Genomic DNA, 19594 nt, shown 5'->3' with positions numbered 1-19594 from the left:
AGAAAATACCTTTCTTTAATTTGCGATTGAAAGACAGAACTGAAAAATAAACAATTTTTTTGTCCGAAATTTTTGAAAGAGACGTTAAGATAAGGAGGTAAGTATAGAGCTGGCAAAATATTACCCAACTCGCCAACCCGACCCGAACCCAACCCATTGATAATGGGTTGGGTCAAAATTTTGAACCCGTTTAATTAAATGGGTCGACCTGACCCAACCCGTTTAATTAAATGGGTTGGGTCAGGTTGAGAACTCCAACCTGATTTTGACCACCTAACCCATTTATGAAAAAACAAGAAAAAACCCCTAAAAGAATTTGGAGTACTCTACTGCTCTTACTTAATCATTACACTTAAGGTTAAATAACTACTTACGAAGTTGTAATGATGTTAATTTTGAACATTTGTGTTGATTTTGAACAAAAGTTATGTTGATTTTGAACAATATTATCATATGGTTATATAATGAATTAATTTTAATTTGTTGCCTACTGTTATTTGCAAATAAATTATGTTGTTTTTATTTTTTTTCCTAGAAAAAACACGAAAAAAAAATTAAATGGGTCGACCTGAAGGTTGACCCGTTTATCATAAGGGTGGGTTGGGTTGTAAATTTCAACCCGTTTAAGTTAACAGGTCAGGTTGGGTCAAGGGATTCTCAACCCGCCAACCCACCAACCCAACCTGATCTTGACCCAACCCGACCCATTGCCAGCCCTAGGTAAGTACTTGATCATTTAATATGTCAATCGAAAACCCAAAAAAAAATTGACAAGATGCAACAACCATCCATTATAGAAGGACCAAATTAAAGGCGGAAAAATTTAACCTACACCGAAATAAAGTGATAGAAAATAATTGAAACTTATATTAGATAATATCAAAATTTTATTAAAAATGGATTACGGGTCTGTTCTTTTTAATTAATTTGCTTTGCACTATTTTTAATAAAATATTATGAACTAATCTAAATATATTCAGAACAAAAAAAACAATAGGGGTAAAATTAAATTTATTATTTTATTACTTCGATTCATTATGCAGTTCTACAATATACAAATATCAAATTTTTATATTAAATGAAAATACAAGTGGGAGTATACAAGAATGGACGTTGTTATAATTCGCAAAATTTTGGGTCAAGAAGCTATACGATCTTCGTTTTATGTAGACCCAGATATGCATGATCGGCTTATATAGCCGAATCTGTCTCAAGAACATCAAAGTATAAGCCATCAGCATACTTCCTTTAATATACCTGGAGTTAATCCTGTTGATAATAAAAACTATCTGTTTCTATAATGACCTGGAGTTAATCCTGGCTTCAACGGGGGTGAAAACATTCGTCAATGACCGCCGTCTCCGGATCGGAAACGCGGTGGATTTTTCGTGGGAAGATGCTAAACTCAACATGCGGGTGGTAGTCAATCTTTCTCTCTTTGCAACTCACATAAACCCAAACTACAACAATGGACGACCGTGTTATAATTGTTATAATGGTGTTGTCGGCAGCATTTGCAATTTTGCAGTGATCTTTTCTTTTCCATTTTTTTCTATTTTTTTCTTTTTATTCTCTCTTACCTTTACTTATTTGGGTTATGTGTTTTGGGGCCCTGGGCACCTACCCCTCTCGCCCATGCCCAAATACAGCCCTGCTTGTTGACCTCCGTTGGTGCATGTTCCTATTTGCCTAACATTTGGCACTAAGCACAGTGAGAAACTTAAGAACATTGCTAAACTACAACAGTACTGCACAATCTAACCATTGCATATTGTATATTGTCAAATATTTGTCATGATCTAAGACGGAGCTTCTTAAAATCTGTGTAATGTGCTGAAAATAGACAAAAACTACAAGCAGCTACTCCAAAACTGTTGTGTTCTTCAAAAATAATGGACCATTTTTTTTAGTTCCCATTTTGTTTGTTGGAATTTATTTATTTGAATCCTCTTCAAATAAAATCTTAAACAAGACATTATTGTTTGACTCGCTGTTATCTATTTTGCTGTAGAAAGATGGAAAAGAGGAAAAGAAAACACAATTCGCTATCTAATTTGTCAACTTGGCCCAAAAGTATATCACTTGCATGTAATAATTAACCTTTCTCGAATTGTTGTTCGAGAGGAGTTTAGAAAGTTAGGAAACACATTATGAGTTCTTCTCCATGACTGACATTTCAACTCATACACCTCGATATGTAATTCGTTTGCCTTAGTATTATCCAATTTACACCTTTGCGGTACAAAATGAAAAAGAGAATGCAATTCGCTACCTAGTTTGTCAACTTGGCCCAAAAATATACCACTCGCATGAACTAATTAACTTTTCTCACATCTTCGTTCACTAGAGATTTTAGAAAGTTAGGAATACTTGTACTCCATGACTAACATTCCAATTCATACACCTCCACATATTGACAATAGTCACAACAACAATCACCGAAGTCAATTTTGACTATATTTTCGAATTGAAGAAAACACACTAATTACCTCTGGAAAAGTGAATGTTTCTAGAAAAGGTGCACAACTAAGCAACTCGATCAATACTTTATACCAAGATAGTGATTCAAGCTTCAAATGAATTAATATGATGAAATACAGTGAGCTTAATGTTCTAAATCATAATTGCTCAAAGAACAATGAAAGCATCAGTTGAGTAGTAAGTATTTCGAACAACGAAAAACACAATTCCAAAATTAGTTTCCGTTGTTTGGTTCCATGTAAGAAAAATGATGAAACGAAAGGAAAATGAAAAAAAAAAAGTAATAAGAAAAATGAGGAAACGAAAGGAAAATGAAAAGAAAAGTAAGAAGGTAGTGAAGGGAGTGTGCAAGAGATAAGTAAAATGAAGGAAAACAATTTTCCTTCCTTTTAAAAGGAAAACAACTTTCCCTTTATTTTGAAAGGAAAATTATTTTCCATCATTAGGCGAGCAATTTTACTCATAGGGAAAATGATTTTAACACTCCTTTGCAAACCAAACAAAGTAAAATTAAAAATAGAGGAAAACAGTTTTCAGAAAAACGTTTTACGCCCTACCAAACGAAACTTCGATGAAAAACGATGCTCTACATATTCTGACAGGTTGAAAGATGGATACCCTATGAAAGCGTGAGGTGAAAAAAAATATGTTGTCGAATGGAATGAGATGCATGTACTTCTGTATCATAGCAATCTATGATTGAGACGATTATATTAACACAAGGTCATTCTGACATAGAAACATGGATGAAATTTTTTCTCAAAATTGGGTACTTACTAGTAGAAGAATCTACTAATGACAAACCCATATTGATCACACTAGAATAATACTCCTACTTCTACTACTTAATAAGGGGAGTGCAAGAATTCAAGAAAAGTACAACTGTTGTAGCTCCTACTCAAAATTTCTTCTTTACACGAGGATCGGTGACTCATCGAAGAAGAAAACCAAATTGCATCGAAGTAAATGGATCCTTTTCTCCTTGGCAAATGCAAAAGAGGCTGTCGAATCTGGAAAAACATGATACCCTCTATGATAATCTCGGTCCCTTCAGACTCTTCATATCAGAAGGAAAAAAATGTCAATTATATGCACCAAACATTGCTTATAGAAGTAATTCATTAGACATGGACAATGTATAGGACTAATGCTCTAAATTCTAATAGGTATTCAACACAGGATAGTAAAAATACAAATATAAAATTGATTAGCTTAGGTAAGCATCTTAATTTTGACAGTGTTGAATGCTAAATCATTCATTCATAGCAGAAACTAGATCCCCATCCATGGTACAATACGTCCTTGGAGGTTGTCTTAGTCTCTTAGACTGTAAAACCGGACAGGTTCTTGAAAACAGTGGCTAGAAGGAATATGCACAACAGTGAAGCTCTTACCAGGAAGCTGGAAAGTGAATGAATCTGATTAAAATATCTGCTGATTTAAGAGACGCTTGAAAAAGCTATGCTATCTACAAATGCTTGAATGGACGGTTCTCTTCCAATGAAATTTGACAAACATTCAAGTGGATCCTTTGCTCCCCCTGGAGCTAGTACCTGCAAGACAGTCAAACTTCCAAGGCTGATGAGCACTTTGTTCTACATGGCACACTGAAGCGCAACAAGATCGTCAAATGCAACATACAAGGCATGAGGCAGAGGTGTACACATCACATACATAATTGATGCAGAGTTTTGCATATATGCACATGCATCGTTTCACAAAACATTCCTACTACTAGAAAACATAATGGCTACTATAACAAATGAGTTAATCTTTCTTGAATCAAATAAAGGTGGTGGATATTGGTCATCAAATTCTGTTAGTGCAGACCAGTTTACCCGCACTTCATCCCATGAGGCAGAGAGGTCTGTGCCTTTATACGAAGCTTTTTTAAGTAGAAATGAGAGCGTGATCACAGTTTTGCCTCCACATCATAATATAAACCTGATGGCTGATACAAATACTGCATCCTAAAACAGAGGATCATCAACGGTGATCAGATTATCAGGTCAGATACTACAAGCTAATTGTCTAACAGCCAAAAAGGAGGTCTCTCAAAATTTCAACTATCTCCTTTCTCACTCTTAAATCTGTCAAGACATAAACCAAATAAGGCAAGGCTGCATCAGGAATAGCAAACAAAACATCTGAAAAAGCATGTAGTAGCATCCACCTATGCATCCTTGGATTTGATGGAATATGTGCTTCGCATTAGTTTGCATCCTAGGCTCCGTTTGGTAGGGCGTAAAACGTTTTCCCGGAAAACTGTTTTCCTCTATTTTCAGTTTTACATTGTTTGGTTGGCAAAAGAGTGTAAAACCATTTTCCCTTGGGGTAAAATTACTCTCCCAATGATGGAAAACCATTTTCCTTTCAAAATGAAGGGAAAACTATTTTCCTTATCTCTCTTGTACATACCTCTCACTACCTCCTTACTTTCCCTTTCATTTTTCTTTCATTTCATAATTTTTCTTACATCGAACCAAACAACGGAAAACTAATTTTGGAATTGTGTTTTCCATTGTAAATTGTTTTCCATGAAAATCATTTTACACTGAAAATATTTTACGCCCTACCAAACGGAGCCCTAATGTTTAAGGCCAATTAGCAAAGTTTGTTTAGTTAAAAAAACGTGAGTTATTGGTCTGATAGTACTGTAAGTTCTGCATGTAACTGTGCATCTACTCCCGATATCTTCGGTTAGTTGCTATATTTAAGGAAGTAGCTCTTCTAAATTAATAATCATGTGTAGTAGTTAGTGGGCCAAATATTTTGGTCCACTAGATTTAGATTTGCATTATACTTCCTCCATTCTTAAGTGGTAAATACTACATTTTCCTTTCATGGAAGTTTACTAATCACTACACACCCATTATTAGTAATTTCTCCCTCACATATCTATTTTTCACATGGTAGTGGGGACCACTATCTCCGACATGTATCTACTTTTTCCATATATGTATGTAGTAACAGAGGAAGTATAGATGATGACATACTTTGTTTTTTAAGATAAATAAGATTAAGCAGTAGAATTACTTCTTTACTTTATTTTTCATCTCACGTATCACAAGTTCAACAAAAATGAAGGATATCTGGGACACTGCAAGGACACCAGGGCTGTTGGCATAGTAAAGTTTCAAGACATTACAGGGCATAAGTCAACTTTCACCTTATTGCGGAACTGCAGGCCAATATGATGATTGAGACCACCATCGCGAAACTTAGAAGCAAATATATCAGCAGCAAAAACCTACAAATACAATAGAACTTGAGTACATGACCTTATGCGTGGCACCCAAAAGAAGCCAGATTTAGAATAGAATAGAATTTAAGCAATATATCACATATGCAATATGGAACATGATGACTGGCTAATGGCTAACGCAACGCAAACTACAGGCACTGAGCCAATTAATCAAACTTTTAAAACGAGAAGCTAGACACCTTGCTCCAAATGCGGCTGTAGCAACTAGCTTCATAACCAACTGCTGAATGTGGAAAACAAGAAGCCGGGTTTGTGCCTTCCAAAAGTGGTAGTCCCAACATGACCTGGCAAGACAATAACTGCTCATTAAAACTGAACCTCCCAAGGGGAACTGATGTAGTAATGGATTTTTCTTTACCTTGGGGTGGAGATACTTGAACAACTCAAGGAAGTCAATGTTGTCAGTCGAATGTATTATTTGATCAAAAAGACCTAAAAGAAAGGATTTTAGCTGCATGAGACAATGGACCATACAGTGCAATCACATAAAAAGATCATTAATTAATGCAGAAAACATATGCAGCATGCCAGCATTCTTAATTTAGCAAATTATAATCCTAAGAACAGATGGCATCCATCTCCCAAGTCCCAAGATGCAAGCCAGTACCTAATAATTCCAATTCAACTCTATAATCTTCAATAGGTTTTGATATATACAGAATACAGTAAATTACTCAGATTAATCAAAGCTCAAAATCAATAACCTGAATGAGCACCAGGTTATGTAAAGGCTATCCATGACTGAAATTAAGTCATTTGAAAATGCCCAAGGAAAATGAAAGTCAATCGCACCTAGTAAGTCTTGTACAACACTTCCTTAAATTAAAGTTATTGTAAGACTACCTAGCATTCTGCCTTAAAAGAGACGGTTCTAAAGTTAAATGGGTCATCTTTAAGTTAAAGGGGTCACTTTTAGATAACAGGTCACCTTTTAGGCTTTTACCTTAAAGGGGTCACTTCTAGTATAAGTGATTGTCTTCCAATAAAGTATTGTAAGACGGTTTGTACAACCGTAACAGCATTCACAGCATATTAAAAAGAAATAAAAAAAGCAAAACCCACGTCAATCAGCTTATTTACTGATCTAATTATTCACGACTCAACAACATAGATATTCAATTTTCAAAAATGTCATGTATTTGGGTGCACTTTCGCCTTAAAGATTACATTAGTAAGAATTTTAAACCATCCAATAAAGCAGTATCCCGCTGGTAATTGAGCATTACATCCTTAAGAGGTCTAATATTGCATCCTTAACTAGGAATTGTTTTTCAGCCAACTGAAACTACTCAACAGCACTAATATCGTACAACTTCTCCCCTAATAGCAAAAAGATAAAAGGTCTCGTATGCCTTGCGAGCAAACACCAAAGGCTATACAATCCTTCGGTCCAGTACCATGTATAAGCAAAAGTTTGCAAACTTAGTCTTCATGTACAAACAAAATCATTTAAAAATAATTCTAGGACATAGGAAAACTGCTTACAGTAAAGGATTTCCTGCCTCAATTTGAGCGCAGAAAACGAGTACCGCCATCTCCGCAAAGACACACATATATCATCCTTAATTGGCCTTGTTATATCCTGCAGATATGAGCACAAAATATACAAGATTAGTCCAAAGAGCACTTAAAAATATTACAAAATAGACAAAATACTAAACTTCAAGAGCAAATAGTTTGAGAAAGAGCAGTTTTGACAAGGTCACTACAGGTTGCATCTTAATCTCAACTCAGTCTGCTGAGAGTGATAATCTTGCCCCCCCAAACATGGAAAGCAAATCTACGACAGAATACGAACCCGATATATCACCAATAATATTGATCTATACTGAAATGGAAGTGATAGTTTCTAGTATAGATAAAGACATGAATTACCTGATAATAACCTGATATCAATTTCAAGATGCTGCTCTCATAGCACCTAATAATAAATTAGAAAAGGAAACTGGGTAAGCATGGATGTTTACCCACAAGAATTTGGGAGGGGGGTGGAGACAAGTTACCAGTTCTCAAACACATGACCAGGAATCTCCACAATGTCATGATCAACCCGCAAGCCAGAAAACCGAGCAAGTGACGAACGATTACACAAATGATGGACCTGAAACTCATTATCAACCCGAGGTCATTAACTGATGAGTACTATGCCAACGAAAGCGGCACACTTCCCTTAAGGGGCGTTTGGTTCAAGTATTTGGAATGGAATGGTATGAGAATGAGGAAACCCATATTTCTTTCTTTTAGTTGTTTGTTTCATTCAAAAGTATGGATTTAGAATGCATTACTAAAGCCTTGAAGAGGTGGAATGGGGATCTCATTCCGTAGGAAAGGGTTATGAGATTCCATGGGGTTAGACTTTAGAGGGGGGTGAGAAATCTATGGATATAAGGTTTCATACCCAAGTTACCTCAACCAAATAACTTGTGATCATTAATGGTATCACATCCACTACATTCCAAGACCTTCAACCAAACACCTCCTAAATTGTATGATTCTATCAACCAAAAAAAATGACACAAGCATGGTATCACATTGTAACAGTCACTACTTTTTGTGGGAAAAGAGAGGGGTGGTGTCTGACAGTTAGAGTCTGGGTATAGGCACTTAAGATAGAAGACTTTTGGAGCAGTTCAAAATACTAATTTTGGCAGATTATTCAGGATTCAAAAGCTTATATTATGAAATTCATTTGCGCTTAAGGACATCTTGTCATCCAAATCTATAATGAGTATCGAGGAAAGGGATAGCAGAAGTAAAGAGAAACAATCTTAAGTCTCATATTATAAAAATATTCAACTTTCTCTAAGCTAACATAATCAAAAAGCTGCTACTAGTTGACATAGTCAAACAAAGGGAACAATCTAGGCTCCCTATCATGAACCACCTAGCTTGACTAATCAGGACCTTCAAAACAAACAAAAAGGGCAAAACAACAAGCGTCCATTTCATTCATATTGGATAAGATAAGGCAGTCATTCAGAATAAATGATGGAAAGGTGTGTCAATTGTCAACTGTCAAGTGGAAGAAAAACATACAAATAGAATGGACCACAAGTAGTCACAAACAAGAATTCTGATATTGACCACAAGAAACATTTGGAACTTACCACATGGCCAAATTCATGGAAAAGACTAACAACTTCAGAGAATCGTAATAATGCAGGAGAGCTGCAATCCTCTTTTAAGAACTCAGACATCAGTAAAATAACTGGAACCTGGATATAAACTGAAGATGAACAGTGGATCCAGAAATAGATGTTGAATTTGGATAATGGACATAATTTTTATTAGAAAAATAAATGTAAAATTTTGTGTATCACCTGTCTAGCAGCACTTGCTGATCGTGAACCATTTTGAAGCGGCAAGACACAAGTTTGACCATATTTTCCTTCCCTGAATTAATTAAAATATTAGCAGATTTGCTAGAAGAATTAGGTTAAGGTAAGAGCAATAATTGCAGAACCTGGAGTAGAGATCAAGGTAAGCATAGCCCACAAGTTCACCAGAACTCAAATCAAAGACGGAGAAAACACGTATGTCTTCATGCCACACCTCAGCACTAACGAGTTCTTCGAATTTAAGACCTATTCATTAGATACCATATTCATTAAGTGTAACATAAGACATATATGCACACTGGAACAACTGCGACAGTTAGATCTTTTATAAATATAAAATAAAAAGTTTGAATCTCTGTTAATAATAATTATTTGTTTATTACCAAAAAGATCTTGAAGTATTTTGAAAATCCCTTGCAGGATCAAGCTAAGAGGAAGGTACTCCTTAAGTGCTGCAAAGTCTACATCGAACTTTTCTTCTTCAAACTTTTTAACGTAATAGAGCAGGTCGTCCATTCCGAAAGGACCATCTCCTTCCTCTCTTTTCTGAATTTTAAACAAAAGATAAGTAATGCAGAGGAGATTAGGTAATATATACATTGCATTATCAGAACAGGACTAACTTTCAAATCCTCCAATATAGCAAGTTCTTTGGCAGCCAAGTCAGTTAAACTCGTCGATAAGTCCTCCAAGAATTCCATAACCTGAAGACAAGAGCAAATAGCTTACTCAGATAGTGACTAATCATAATACATTGCTACCAAACACACTATATAAACAAGAGGTTATCGAATCCACCAATTGATATAGCTCAAATCTTACAAGTCCTTATCTTCAAGAACGAGACAGTTTTAAAACTAAGGATCGCTTCCACAAACCTTTGATGATGTCTTTGCCATTCTAGAACCAACAGCATATTCTGCATAGTTATCATACCCAAGCAACCTAGCTAATTTATGGCGCAACTGAACCTGACAATAAAAACAATTCAGTGAACCTTGGTATACAAAAGGCCATAGTCATGTAAACGACAACAAATTGCTATTGTCAGTTCTTATTCTCACTTACCAAATTTTCTAACACAGGCAAATTAACTTCTTTACATCTTTGCCCGTATCCTACGGCTACCTTCCTCCGAGTAGTTCCAACCTTCACAAGTTTGAAGAAAGAAATGGCAATCAGATTCTAAAAAGAAGCACATTTACAATCTAATATATCTCATTAATAACATCACATGTGACGCAAGATCTTCTGATGAAAACAAACCATTGAAGCCATATATAACAGCTGAAACACACCATTGCCACTTGGACCATATACCCACTTTGTGCCATCCCACCCCTTTCCGATAGGTGTAGATGACGTCAAGCAGCCCTAAGACATCACAGCTAAGCCAATATGCCTTTTGAGTTTGATTCATTTACAGAAAACCTGTCATTATAAGTAAAAAAAATCCTTAACCAGCACAAGAATTTATCACTCTTTCTGTTACTGCTTTTCTATCCTATCTAAACAGGTTACAAAATGAGAAGAGGAAGCAAAGGATCACATATGAGTTTAGGCTGGGCTTGCTGTCTTGCCGTGTTCAAATGAGACATCCTACTAATACAAACCAGGTTGCTATCAATATAATCCGTAATAAAGCTCTTATTTTGCTCAAACATTCCAAATTTGACAATTACCATACGTTTAAAGAAAAAGGCTATCTTCCAACATCAAGAACCATAATAGATGCTAACAATTACAAAAAAAATTACTTTCGTGCCCAAAAAATAGAAGGAAAACCAGAAGAAGGCAATCAAAATCGTTAGGTCGGTGAGAAAGTTGGATAGTAATAGAACCTTACCGATACTCCGACATCCTATGGAGTATGAACTTATGGAGTAAGTTGTGAAAACATGATTTATAAGGCTGTTTCATTGTACAAAAGCATCTGTGAGGAATGAAGATGCATTAGAATTGGAGGGATGGCTCTAGGGGATAACGAGGAGTTAAACAGAAATTCATGGATATCGAGTTACAGAAGGATCAGGAAACTTTTAAGCAAATGATCCAAAGGAAAGCACAACGCTTACACTTCAGGGAACAAATTTGGTTTTGTGCAGATTTTTACAGCAATCTTATAAAGCATTGAAGAGTGCGTTGGTTTTTATTGATATTAAGAGCCCCTCAAATACGGTACCGGGTTTACGCATATGCTCTTTATTTGCTCAGATGGAAAATGCGATAGACATTTACCATGGAACCTTACATAAAGATAGAAGCTAAGGATACAAATATTTTTCAGCATTAGACTTCAAAAGATTCACTCTGAGTCATTCTGCCTTCACACGGATTATGGTTGAGTTCCCAAGCAATGGTTATTCTACTTTGATTTTCCAATTATATGGTCTTGGTATAAGAAACAGAGAAACACCTCACAACTGATTTAGAACTTTTGAGAGATACTTCCTCCGTTCTTTATCTAAATGACTACTTATGGTAGTTTCATATCTATTGCAACAATGTTATTTTTGGTTAAAAAAAGTAACTTTAGTTGACAATATTACCCTTGCTTTACTTTACTAAAACTATCATTAATTACCCACCAACTAATTAGTTGAATATATTACCCTTGCTTTACTTTGCTATTTTTTATTTATTAATAACCATGCCCAACCCCATTGTTGCAATAGATAAAGAATGGAGGAAGTATTATGGAGACAAAGGCCTTGAGACTAAATATTACATAAATGCAGTACTTGAAACTCCGAAGGTATGTTTGAGGACAAAAGATGAGATTAACCATGAAGTAGGAGGGCAGAAAAGAAAAGGAGAAAGTATGAAAACTAGATTTGACCACAAAAGTAGGAGGGCAGAAAAGTAAGAAAACTTTAACCACAAAAGTAGGAGGGCAGAAAAGAAAAGGAGAAAGTATGAGGCAACTACAATTTGAAGATTTATAGCTTGTGCGATCATTAGATTGCAGAATCAACAATTACTCGAACTCAATAGAACCGTTTTTGCTTATGTTGTCTAACTTCGCTGACCTCTTGAGTACATAGTCTTGCCATAAAATCAAACCCAAAACATTGACTTCTCTAGTAGAAAATCACCTCCCAGTGATCATCAATTCTTCTGGCAAGATCGATTGTACCCCATAGTGGAAGTTCTTCTATAGAAAAAATAGATTGCAATATGTTGAAAGTGTCTTGCAGTCTTAATATAAAACAGATATGTGATGGATAGATCGTGATTGAAAATATTCTTCATTCAGTTTTTTTTCTTATATTTTTTACTGTTTTGAGTATTGGTAATTATACATCAGTTGATTACTTGATTAGGATAAGTATCAGCATAGAAGATTCAACAGGAATAGATAACAAACTTCGAACTTTCACCTCACATTTCTTTTGCTTTCTTCTCTCTCTACACCTGCTATGATAACCAATATGTTCTCTATTATCAGCTTACGGGATTAAGCAGGAATAAATAACAAACTTCGAACTTTCACCTGCTATTTCTTTTGCATTCTTTTCTCTTTACACCTTCTATGATAACCAACATGTTCTCTATTCTTCAAATTACCCAGTGTCATACCATCTGTTCAATGGCTTATGAGTCAGACTATCATATTACAGCAAACAGAGTTACACTAGTTCCCAAGTCCTTCCTGTTCTTTCTTTTTTGAACCCCTACTTCAATACTTCATCTACAATTAGATATAAACTTCTAAGATAAATTCTACACAAACTCAGACAAGAACTGAAAGATGAAACACCAGGCTGAAATATAAATAGAAGACAGCACTGCAAAAATATATACTTCCTCCGTTCCATAATAAGTGAAACACTTCTCTCTTTTATGTGAGAGCTTTTTTAGAGAAGTGTTTCACTTATTATGGAACGGAGGAAGTATATAAAAATGAAGAAGAATGTGAGTCAACATATGAACAAAGCTAACCATTGCCAGCAAAAGAGACAAAAGCATACTTTACAGAGCTCCAATATTGGCAACACGTGATTACTTTTCATAGTAACTTTGATATTATCATTGTTAGCTTTATTGAATATCTGCACATTGAAAATCAAAGGTGAGCTACAAGAAAGAATTATACAATAATAATCAGTCCATTAGCAGCATCGTCAATTCTGTAAGATTTGAATTTCATTCTTCTAGAAAAGAAAAGGAAAAAGCAAGCTTTAATATATGTATCCATTACTTTCAAATTATCCAGAAATTTCCCAAAATCTTTCTTCATTGATTGGCCGTGGCTAGACCTATACACCGGGCCGGGCCGGGTCATGTTGTATAAGTGTCAAGTCCGAAGTCATTGTTAACGGGCCGGGTCAGGTCAAGGGCTAGACTGGCCCGACCCTGACCCTATTTTTTAGAGTAAAATTAAAATCATCTTCCCAAAATCTAATACCAAAACTCAAAGTAAAGACGTGTTTGCATCATGATATTGAGCTCGAAATGAATTACCAAATCAAACACAAAATATGAGCAGCATATCAAATAAACAAATCTCATTCCAAATTTTAGCATAAATTACAAAATGGGATCAACTAGCATCAGTGTATTACAAAATGGGCATCACCGCATCAGTCAGTATAAATCCCTACACCATCAGTTCCTACAACAAACAAACAGTAAGAAGAAGATGACGAAAAAAAGAAGAAAAAGGTGATGATGATGATATTGATAGAAAGCTCAATTCCATTATACAAACAGAGAATAAACAATTGAATTTGATTTATTGTGATTTGAGTCAAAGAGAAAACATTCAAAAACAATTTGGAGAAGAGAGAAAGTGAGAAGATTAGGCTATGGCGTGATTTTTTCTCTTTCTCTCCTAAAAAAAGGATAACTGAAATGTTGTCTTCACGGGTTTGATGACGAGGTATACTTGTAGTGACCCTTTTTTTACCCGACCCGACCCGCTAATGTATTATTAGGGTCAGACCCTGTACAAGCCAACCCTATTTTAATTGGGTCGGGTCATCACCCTATAATATAGGGTCGTGTCAAGGGCTTATTTTGGGTACCCAACCCATTGAACAGGTCTAATCGTGGCATTGGCTATGTATGCTTGAATTTAAAATTCACACTTTAGAAGTAAAAAAAGTCAGAGATAGAGAATTAACACAAATAAAGCAAGAGCACCTGACAGTCCATGACACAAACAATAGCACAGACTAGACTCAACTATAGGGAAGACACACTTTTGAACGACAACCTGTAGTAGTTCAGAGGGTAATCCTTCGAGCTCTGATTCAGTGAAGAGAAGGAAGCTAGAATCATCATTGATATTCTGAACATATTGCATGCTTAAACCATCTATCTGAGCCTGCAAACGTTGAACTTCCTCTTTCTTTGCTGAAGTAAGGTTCAATCCATTTTGTTCAAAATCTCTAACCTGTCACTGGAAAAGCAACCATCAATATTCACAGGCAAACAGGGAAAAAAATGATTACAATCTGTTCACATTATTGCAAAATTACACACCAAAATTATCTGATCTGCTACTAAACAACAGTAGACTAACTAAATCTGTATCTATGAACCAAAAAGGAACAGATATAAATCCAGGGCTGGCTAATATAAACCCTACCAAGATCCCTATCTCAAAGACAACCTCATGTAACTTTGTATTCTGCTGAGACAGGGTTGAGGAGGTCCACTTGTACGGAACCTTACCTTGATAGTAAGAGAAGACAAACTATAGAGAGAATTAACACAAGAACAGAACATAAGAGAATATATATGAATTTCTATATATACCAGAGATTGAACATATGATTTTGCTTCAGCACTTATCCACTCTCCTCTGGCAGCAAAAGCTTTTACAACACTGTAAACGTCTTCTCGCTTTCTGTAAGGTTCACATTAGGTAAAATGTCAGTTACACTTAGCCTTGGTATTAAAAGTATGAGCTACGCGAGGGGAGGGGAGGAGTACCGTTCTTGTTTATACAGTTCAACTTGTACACTCAGAAGTAAAATATTAAGCGCATGGTAATCAATTCATGGTTAATTTATCATAAATGCTCCATATGGAAGTCCATAGTAATAATTGTCCACTACCAAATTCTCTTCATGAATTCTATCACAATTTGCTACCACGCCAGAGATGTGTGTATGAGTGGTAATAAATATTAGTGAAAAAGTAGATGCCGACTGGTTAAGATGTATTACTGACTTACTGTGGACACTCATCATCACATGGCGCATTTTCCTAAGAACCACAAGACAAAGAATTAAGAAAGATAAATAATTGATTGATAAACCAGAGAAAGTAAGACCTCGCATTAGAGAGGCTAGACTCTCCCGCAAGCTAAAGTGTGATACAATTTTCTAAATGATCCTATTTCTCTCACTTTTTCCCTTCGTATCGCAATTCCTCCCACTTATTTAGCTATCTATCTTTGGTATATATCCTCTGCCTTCCTTTTAAAGCAAATAAAACTGGCTCATTACACCCTTGCCCTATCTCCACTTCCAAGAGAGAAAGGGGTTGCATGGTCAAGAATATCAAACAGTACAACTTTTCATTAAAGGAAAAAGTACTACCAACTTCAAATCGTTTTGATCTGATGTGGTTTGGGAGTCTAGCAACACATCCCTTTCCTATCCAATCATCCAAGAAACCAAGAGTAGGACCATGCAAACTCACATTGGCCAATCATCCACGATATTATATCCCGTCTCTTACCTCTAAGCTCTCAAGAACATCCAAACACCTTCAATTATGAAAGATAGATTTTTTATCATTTTGTTTCAATATCAAATATGCCACTGGGGCCCAAAGAGTAAGACACTCAGATTCAACAACATCCTGCTAATAATGAAATTGTAAGACTAGCTTTGACGCATAGGAACACTGAGATTCTGTCACCATTATCCATAAGCTTATATAATCAACAGGCACACAGTGGGGCATAATAGTAGTCTGTACAACAACAAACCAGTACTAAACCTGCTGGAAGCCTGAAATATGGTTTGGAGAGGTCTGCAAGCTTAACTTCAATGGGTCGATAATCAAGACAATTAGAGGTTCTTTCTGAGTATTTCAGAATAAAAACATAAATATTTCATATTCATTTTCCTATATAGAATTGCAGCACCAGTGGAAAAAAGGGTAAAGACAAGCTCATCATATGAAGTTTTCTTTACCTCACTGTATTCTCTTTGACATTTCTAGTAACAAAAGCAAATTAGTAGTGAATAAATGGGAGAGGAATAGAGAACAAAACCTGCAAGAACCAATATGTGCATTTAATTTTTGCTCCGCTTCAGCACTAACTTTGCGTACATCCTCCAACGTCGATACTAACCTTGGAAAAACACAAGATTGGACCAGTGGAAATTGTCTTGCCTCTAGTTCTGCTAGCAGCATAATGTCTTGATATCTAACCTAACAATGAATATAGCGGATAACAAAAGATACATTAGCAGTAAACACCAGCAGCGTCCATACTTTTGACATTACCCTGTACCCTTCCCAACATGATGGAAAGGTGCTTTTCCTCACACGTTCCAATATAACTCATAGATAGAGAATTTTCAGATCGTGATATCTACTAGACCTAAACCAAGAATCTCAAATATTTCAAATCAATATACTGCCTTGATGGCACTTTAATAGATATCCACTTGAAGTTGAAGCAACAAAAATATGTCAACTTTCTAAAGAAAAATTTCTGCTACATTGGAGTCATTGTCGGACAGTGGAACTGCTCCATATTTTTACCTATGAACCTAGGCAGTAAGCAGAACCTCTTATACATACGCATTGCAAAGATGATCTCCAATGCAAAAGCTCTAAAAGAACGTATATTTTTTGAAAGATGTAGACCTTGCTAGGTATCATACTATCATGCATGCTTTGACAAGTGACAATTATTAATCTTTTTAAGTTCCACAATGATACAATGCACCAATTTGCACAATTCATATTTTTGTAACAACACGATTAGGGACATGGCATAACTCATACTCTCCCTGAAATAGCATCAATTTAGGAATCTACTCATAAGCCATTACTCCTACTATTTTAAGAAACGTAGCAACTTTTATTGGACATCATAGAGTACTACTCCATAATCTATATAACTACTATTCCAGAAGAAACACATACTGTACTTTTTATACAAAATCACTTAAAAGGGAAACAATTCATAAATTCATATACTATCTCCAACATAAACTTCCCCAGTCAAACCACAAAAGATTAGCAACAATAATCATAATCATTAAAAGAAGTAAACTACTACAGTATATTCACATAACAAAAACCCTAGTTGAATTTCCTATTCAGCTACATCACCTTATCAACAGGAACCGAAGCAACAGCATCATAAACCTCCGTCGATTCCGCAATAATACGGTCCACCAGCTTCCTAATTTCATTTGCCGAAAGATTAACCCTCACATTCGAACCGACAAGATCTACACACATCAAAACAATCCAAAACAACTCAACATTTCTGTAAAAAAAATAAAACAACAGCATAATACAAGATTCAATCAAAATTCAACATCACAATTCAACTGAAAATTCCACAGATAACAAAATCGAAGCAGAAACATCCAAAAACCTTTAGATTTGCTACGTTTTTTGAACGATTTGAAGGCGAAGAAAGCGAAGTTAAGAGCAACAGCTAGAACAGCAGCAGTTCCAGTAAAGACGATAATCTTTGCACCTTTTCCGCCATTGTTGTTTCTCCTTAAGCTTTTCTCACTCTGGCTATGGCGGTCGTCTTCTCCGTTCATCGTCACTTTCTCTCTCTTCAAAACTCAGAGAGTTGGAGGAGTGTAATTTAGTGGAGAGAGAAATTTTGGGAGGGAAATTTTTTTGTTTTTTGTTTTTTTGTCTGGACTTAAGATTTTCAATGGGCCCAAATTGTAGCATTTTGAGTGATGGGCTGGACGTCTTAAGATTTAAGCCCAGTAGCCCACGTGACGTTAGGTTGTAACGGTACAAAAAAATTTTGTTTTATGTGGTTTCGAATTGTTGGTAATGCAATGCATGTGATAATTACTTAATTTATGGTAATATTAATATATATATTTGATAAATTGATAAGATAAGTGCGAGTACTAAAATATAATAAATATTGATGAAGGTGAGGACGTGAAACACGTGGAAAAGATCAGAAGACAGTATTGTTTCACGATGTACTGTTGTCATGTTATAGAATTCATGATAAGATTTTTTTGGATGTACATAATTAAAGAACTAAAAATTTAAAAAACCTGGTCCATACTAAATTTCGTGTAGATTGAATGTTAATTTTTATAAAGGATGAGTCGATATAGATTATGAAGTTTGACGATGTGGAAAATTAAACTTACTATATCATAAAGTGAAAATTTCATTTTGATAAACTAATGTGAAAAAGAATGACCATATTAAAAAAAAGTCACTACGATAGATATTAACCGTATCATGTAACTTAAGATTTTATGAATGTTACTACATTGGAAAAAAAGATCACTATAAGTGATTTTGGTCCAGACTAATATTATTGTGGACCAGGTTCATACAAGACTAACTCATTAAATAATTGTTCGTCATGTTTAATCAATAATCATATAAAGAAATATTGTAATTGGTAGATTTTGTGATAACTAAGAAGATAACTAATATAAATATAGTTGATCGTGTTTTATCTTTGAACTAGTTATTATGCCCGGGCTACACCCCGGGTAAGAAAAAAAATTCATTTATTAATATTATAATTTAAGATGATAACACTAAATGTTATTTGGTCTAATGGTTAAGATTTTAGTATATGTTATTGAAGTCTCGGGATCAAACCCTATATTATATTTGATTATTGAAAATTTCTAAGTGAACAAAAAGTTCAAATTACGAGTTGTTTTATGGTAAATGATTGAACAATAACTTACTATGTATTTCAAGATTCTATCTTCAAGTGGACTTATATCAAATTTCATTCAATTGTAATGTATGCATTACAACTCTTATCACATGCCTCGGTGTGTCATACTATATCCAATGTTATATTTTTGTTAATTTTTAATCTGAGACCTCCAAATATACAAAATTGACACAATGAAAATAGTTCAAATAAACATATTAACCAATAAATTAAACTTGTCTAATACTAGAACATATCAATCTTCAGAATTAGGAAAATAAATGTAAAGGTTATATAACATATAGTTACAACACTAGCTTAACAACCTTATATATAACAAAAAAAACATAAGTTCTACAACAATTTCTAACTCGACCAATCTAAGCATCTGAATTAAACAATAACATACATATATATATACCTCAATTATAACATCTAAGGATATACAATGCACAAACTAAAATAGTTAGCACAAGCACAAAAAATCAATCTTATCCGATAATTTTTTTAAAAAAAATATTTACAAATCCAAGTAGAAAAAGAGTACTTTTTTTTAGGGTAAAACAAGCGATTAAGTGCAATGATATAATCGAGACCTGTTTACAGGTCTTACTAGAGGTGATTATTAGTCGGACCGGGTTTCGG

At 35.0% G+C, this 19594-nt stretch overlaps 1 protein-coding gene across 3 annotated transcripts; it reads right to left on the bottom strand.

Annotated features, from left to right (window-relative positions):
* Window positions 1-3157: 3157 nt before the first annotated feature.
* LOC104897646 (probable thimet oligopeptidase) lies at window positions 3158-18075 on the bottom strand. 3 transcript variants are annotated; one of them, XM_010684578.4, is made up of 21 exons: window positions 17663-18062; window positions 17392-17513; window positions 16319-16479; window positions 14848-14938; window positions 14303-14482; window positions 13056-13136; window positions 10153-10233; window positions 9963-10055; window positions 9708-9788; window positions 9468-9630; window positions 9210-9330; window positions 9067-9139; window positions 8854-8961; window positions 7750-7847; window positions 7622-7667; window positions 7232-7328; window positions 6105-6178; window positions 5926-6030; window positions 5651-5731; window positions 3876-4034; window positions 3158-3538 (listed from the first exon to the last, which is right to left on the bottom strand). In XM_010684578.4, exons 1-20 carry the CDS (start codon window positions 17835-17837, stop codon window positions 3921-3923), a joined length of 2145 nt encoding a protein of 714 aa, XP_010682880.2. In that variant the 5' UTR covers window positions 17838-18062; the 3' UTR covers window positions 3158-3538; window positions 3876-3920. The 3 variants fall into 3 exon arrangements, 2 of the variants coding, with proteins under 2 accessions (XP_010682880.2, XP_048502232.1); XM_048646275.2 differs by lacking the exon at window positions 17663-18062 and having other exon boundaries at window positions 16319-16474; XR_007275162.2 differs by lacking the exons at window positions 3158-3538; window positions 3876-4034; window positions 5651-5731 and having other exon boundaries at window positions 5996-6030; window positions 6105-6197; window positions 17663-18075.
* Between the last annotated feature and the right edge of the window lie 1519 nt (window positions 18076-19594).

This window comes from Beta vulgaris, chromosome 6 (genome assembly GCF_026745355.1).
Source record: "Beta vulgaris subsp. vulgaris cultivar EL10 chromosome 6, EL10.2, whole genome shotgun sequence".
In the NCBI taxonomy this organism is placed as follows: domain Eukaryota; kingdom Viridiplantae; phylum Streptophyta; class Magnoliopsida; order Caryophyllales; family Amaranthaceae; genus Beta; species Beta vulgaris.
This window is presented reverse-complemented; position numbering and strand designations above follow the sequence as displayed.

What these genes read in the sequence shown, in the direction of transcription:
- LOC104897646 (XM_010684578.4), bottom strand. Translation starts at nt 17,837, where the DNA reads ATGAACGGAGAAGACGACCGCCATAGCCAGAGTGAGAAAAGCTTAAGG. An exon ending in CAATATTGGAGCTCTGTAAA is followed by an intron (nt 10,234 to 13,055) that starts GTATGCTTTTGT and finishes AAACTTGTGAAG; the next exon opens with GTTGGAACTACTCGGAGGAA. An exon ending in CTATATTGGAGGATTTGAAA is followed by an intron (nt 9,631 to 9,707) that starts GTTAGTCCTGTT and finishes TTTAAAATTCAG; the next exon opens with AAAAGAGAGGAAGGAGATGG.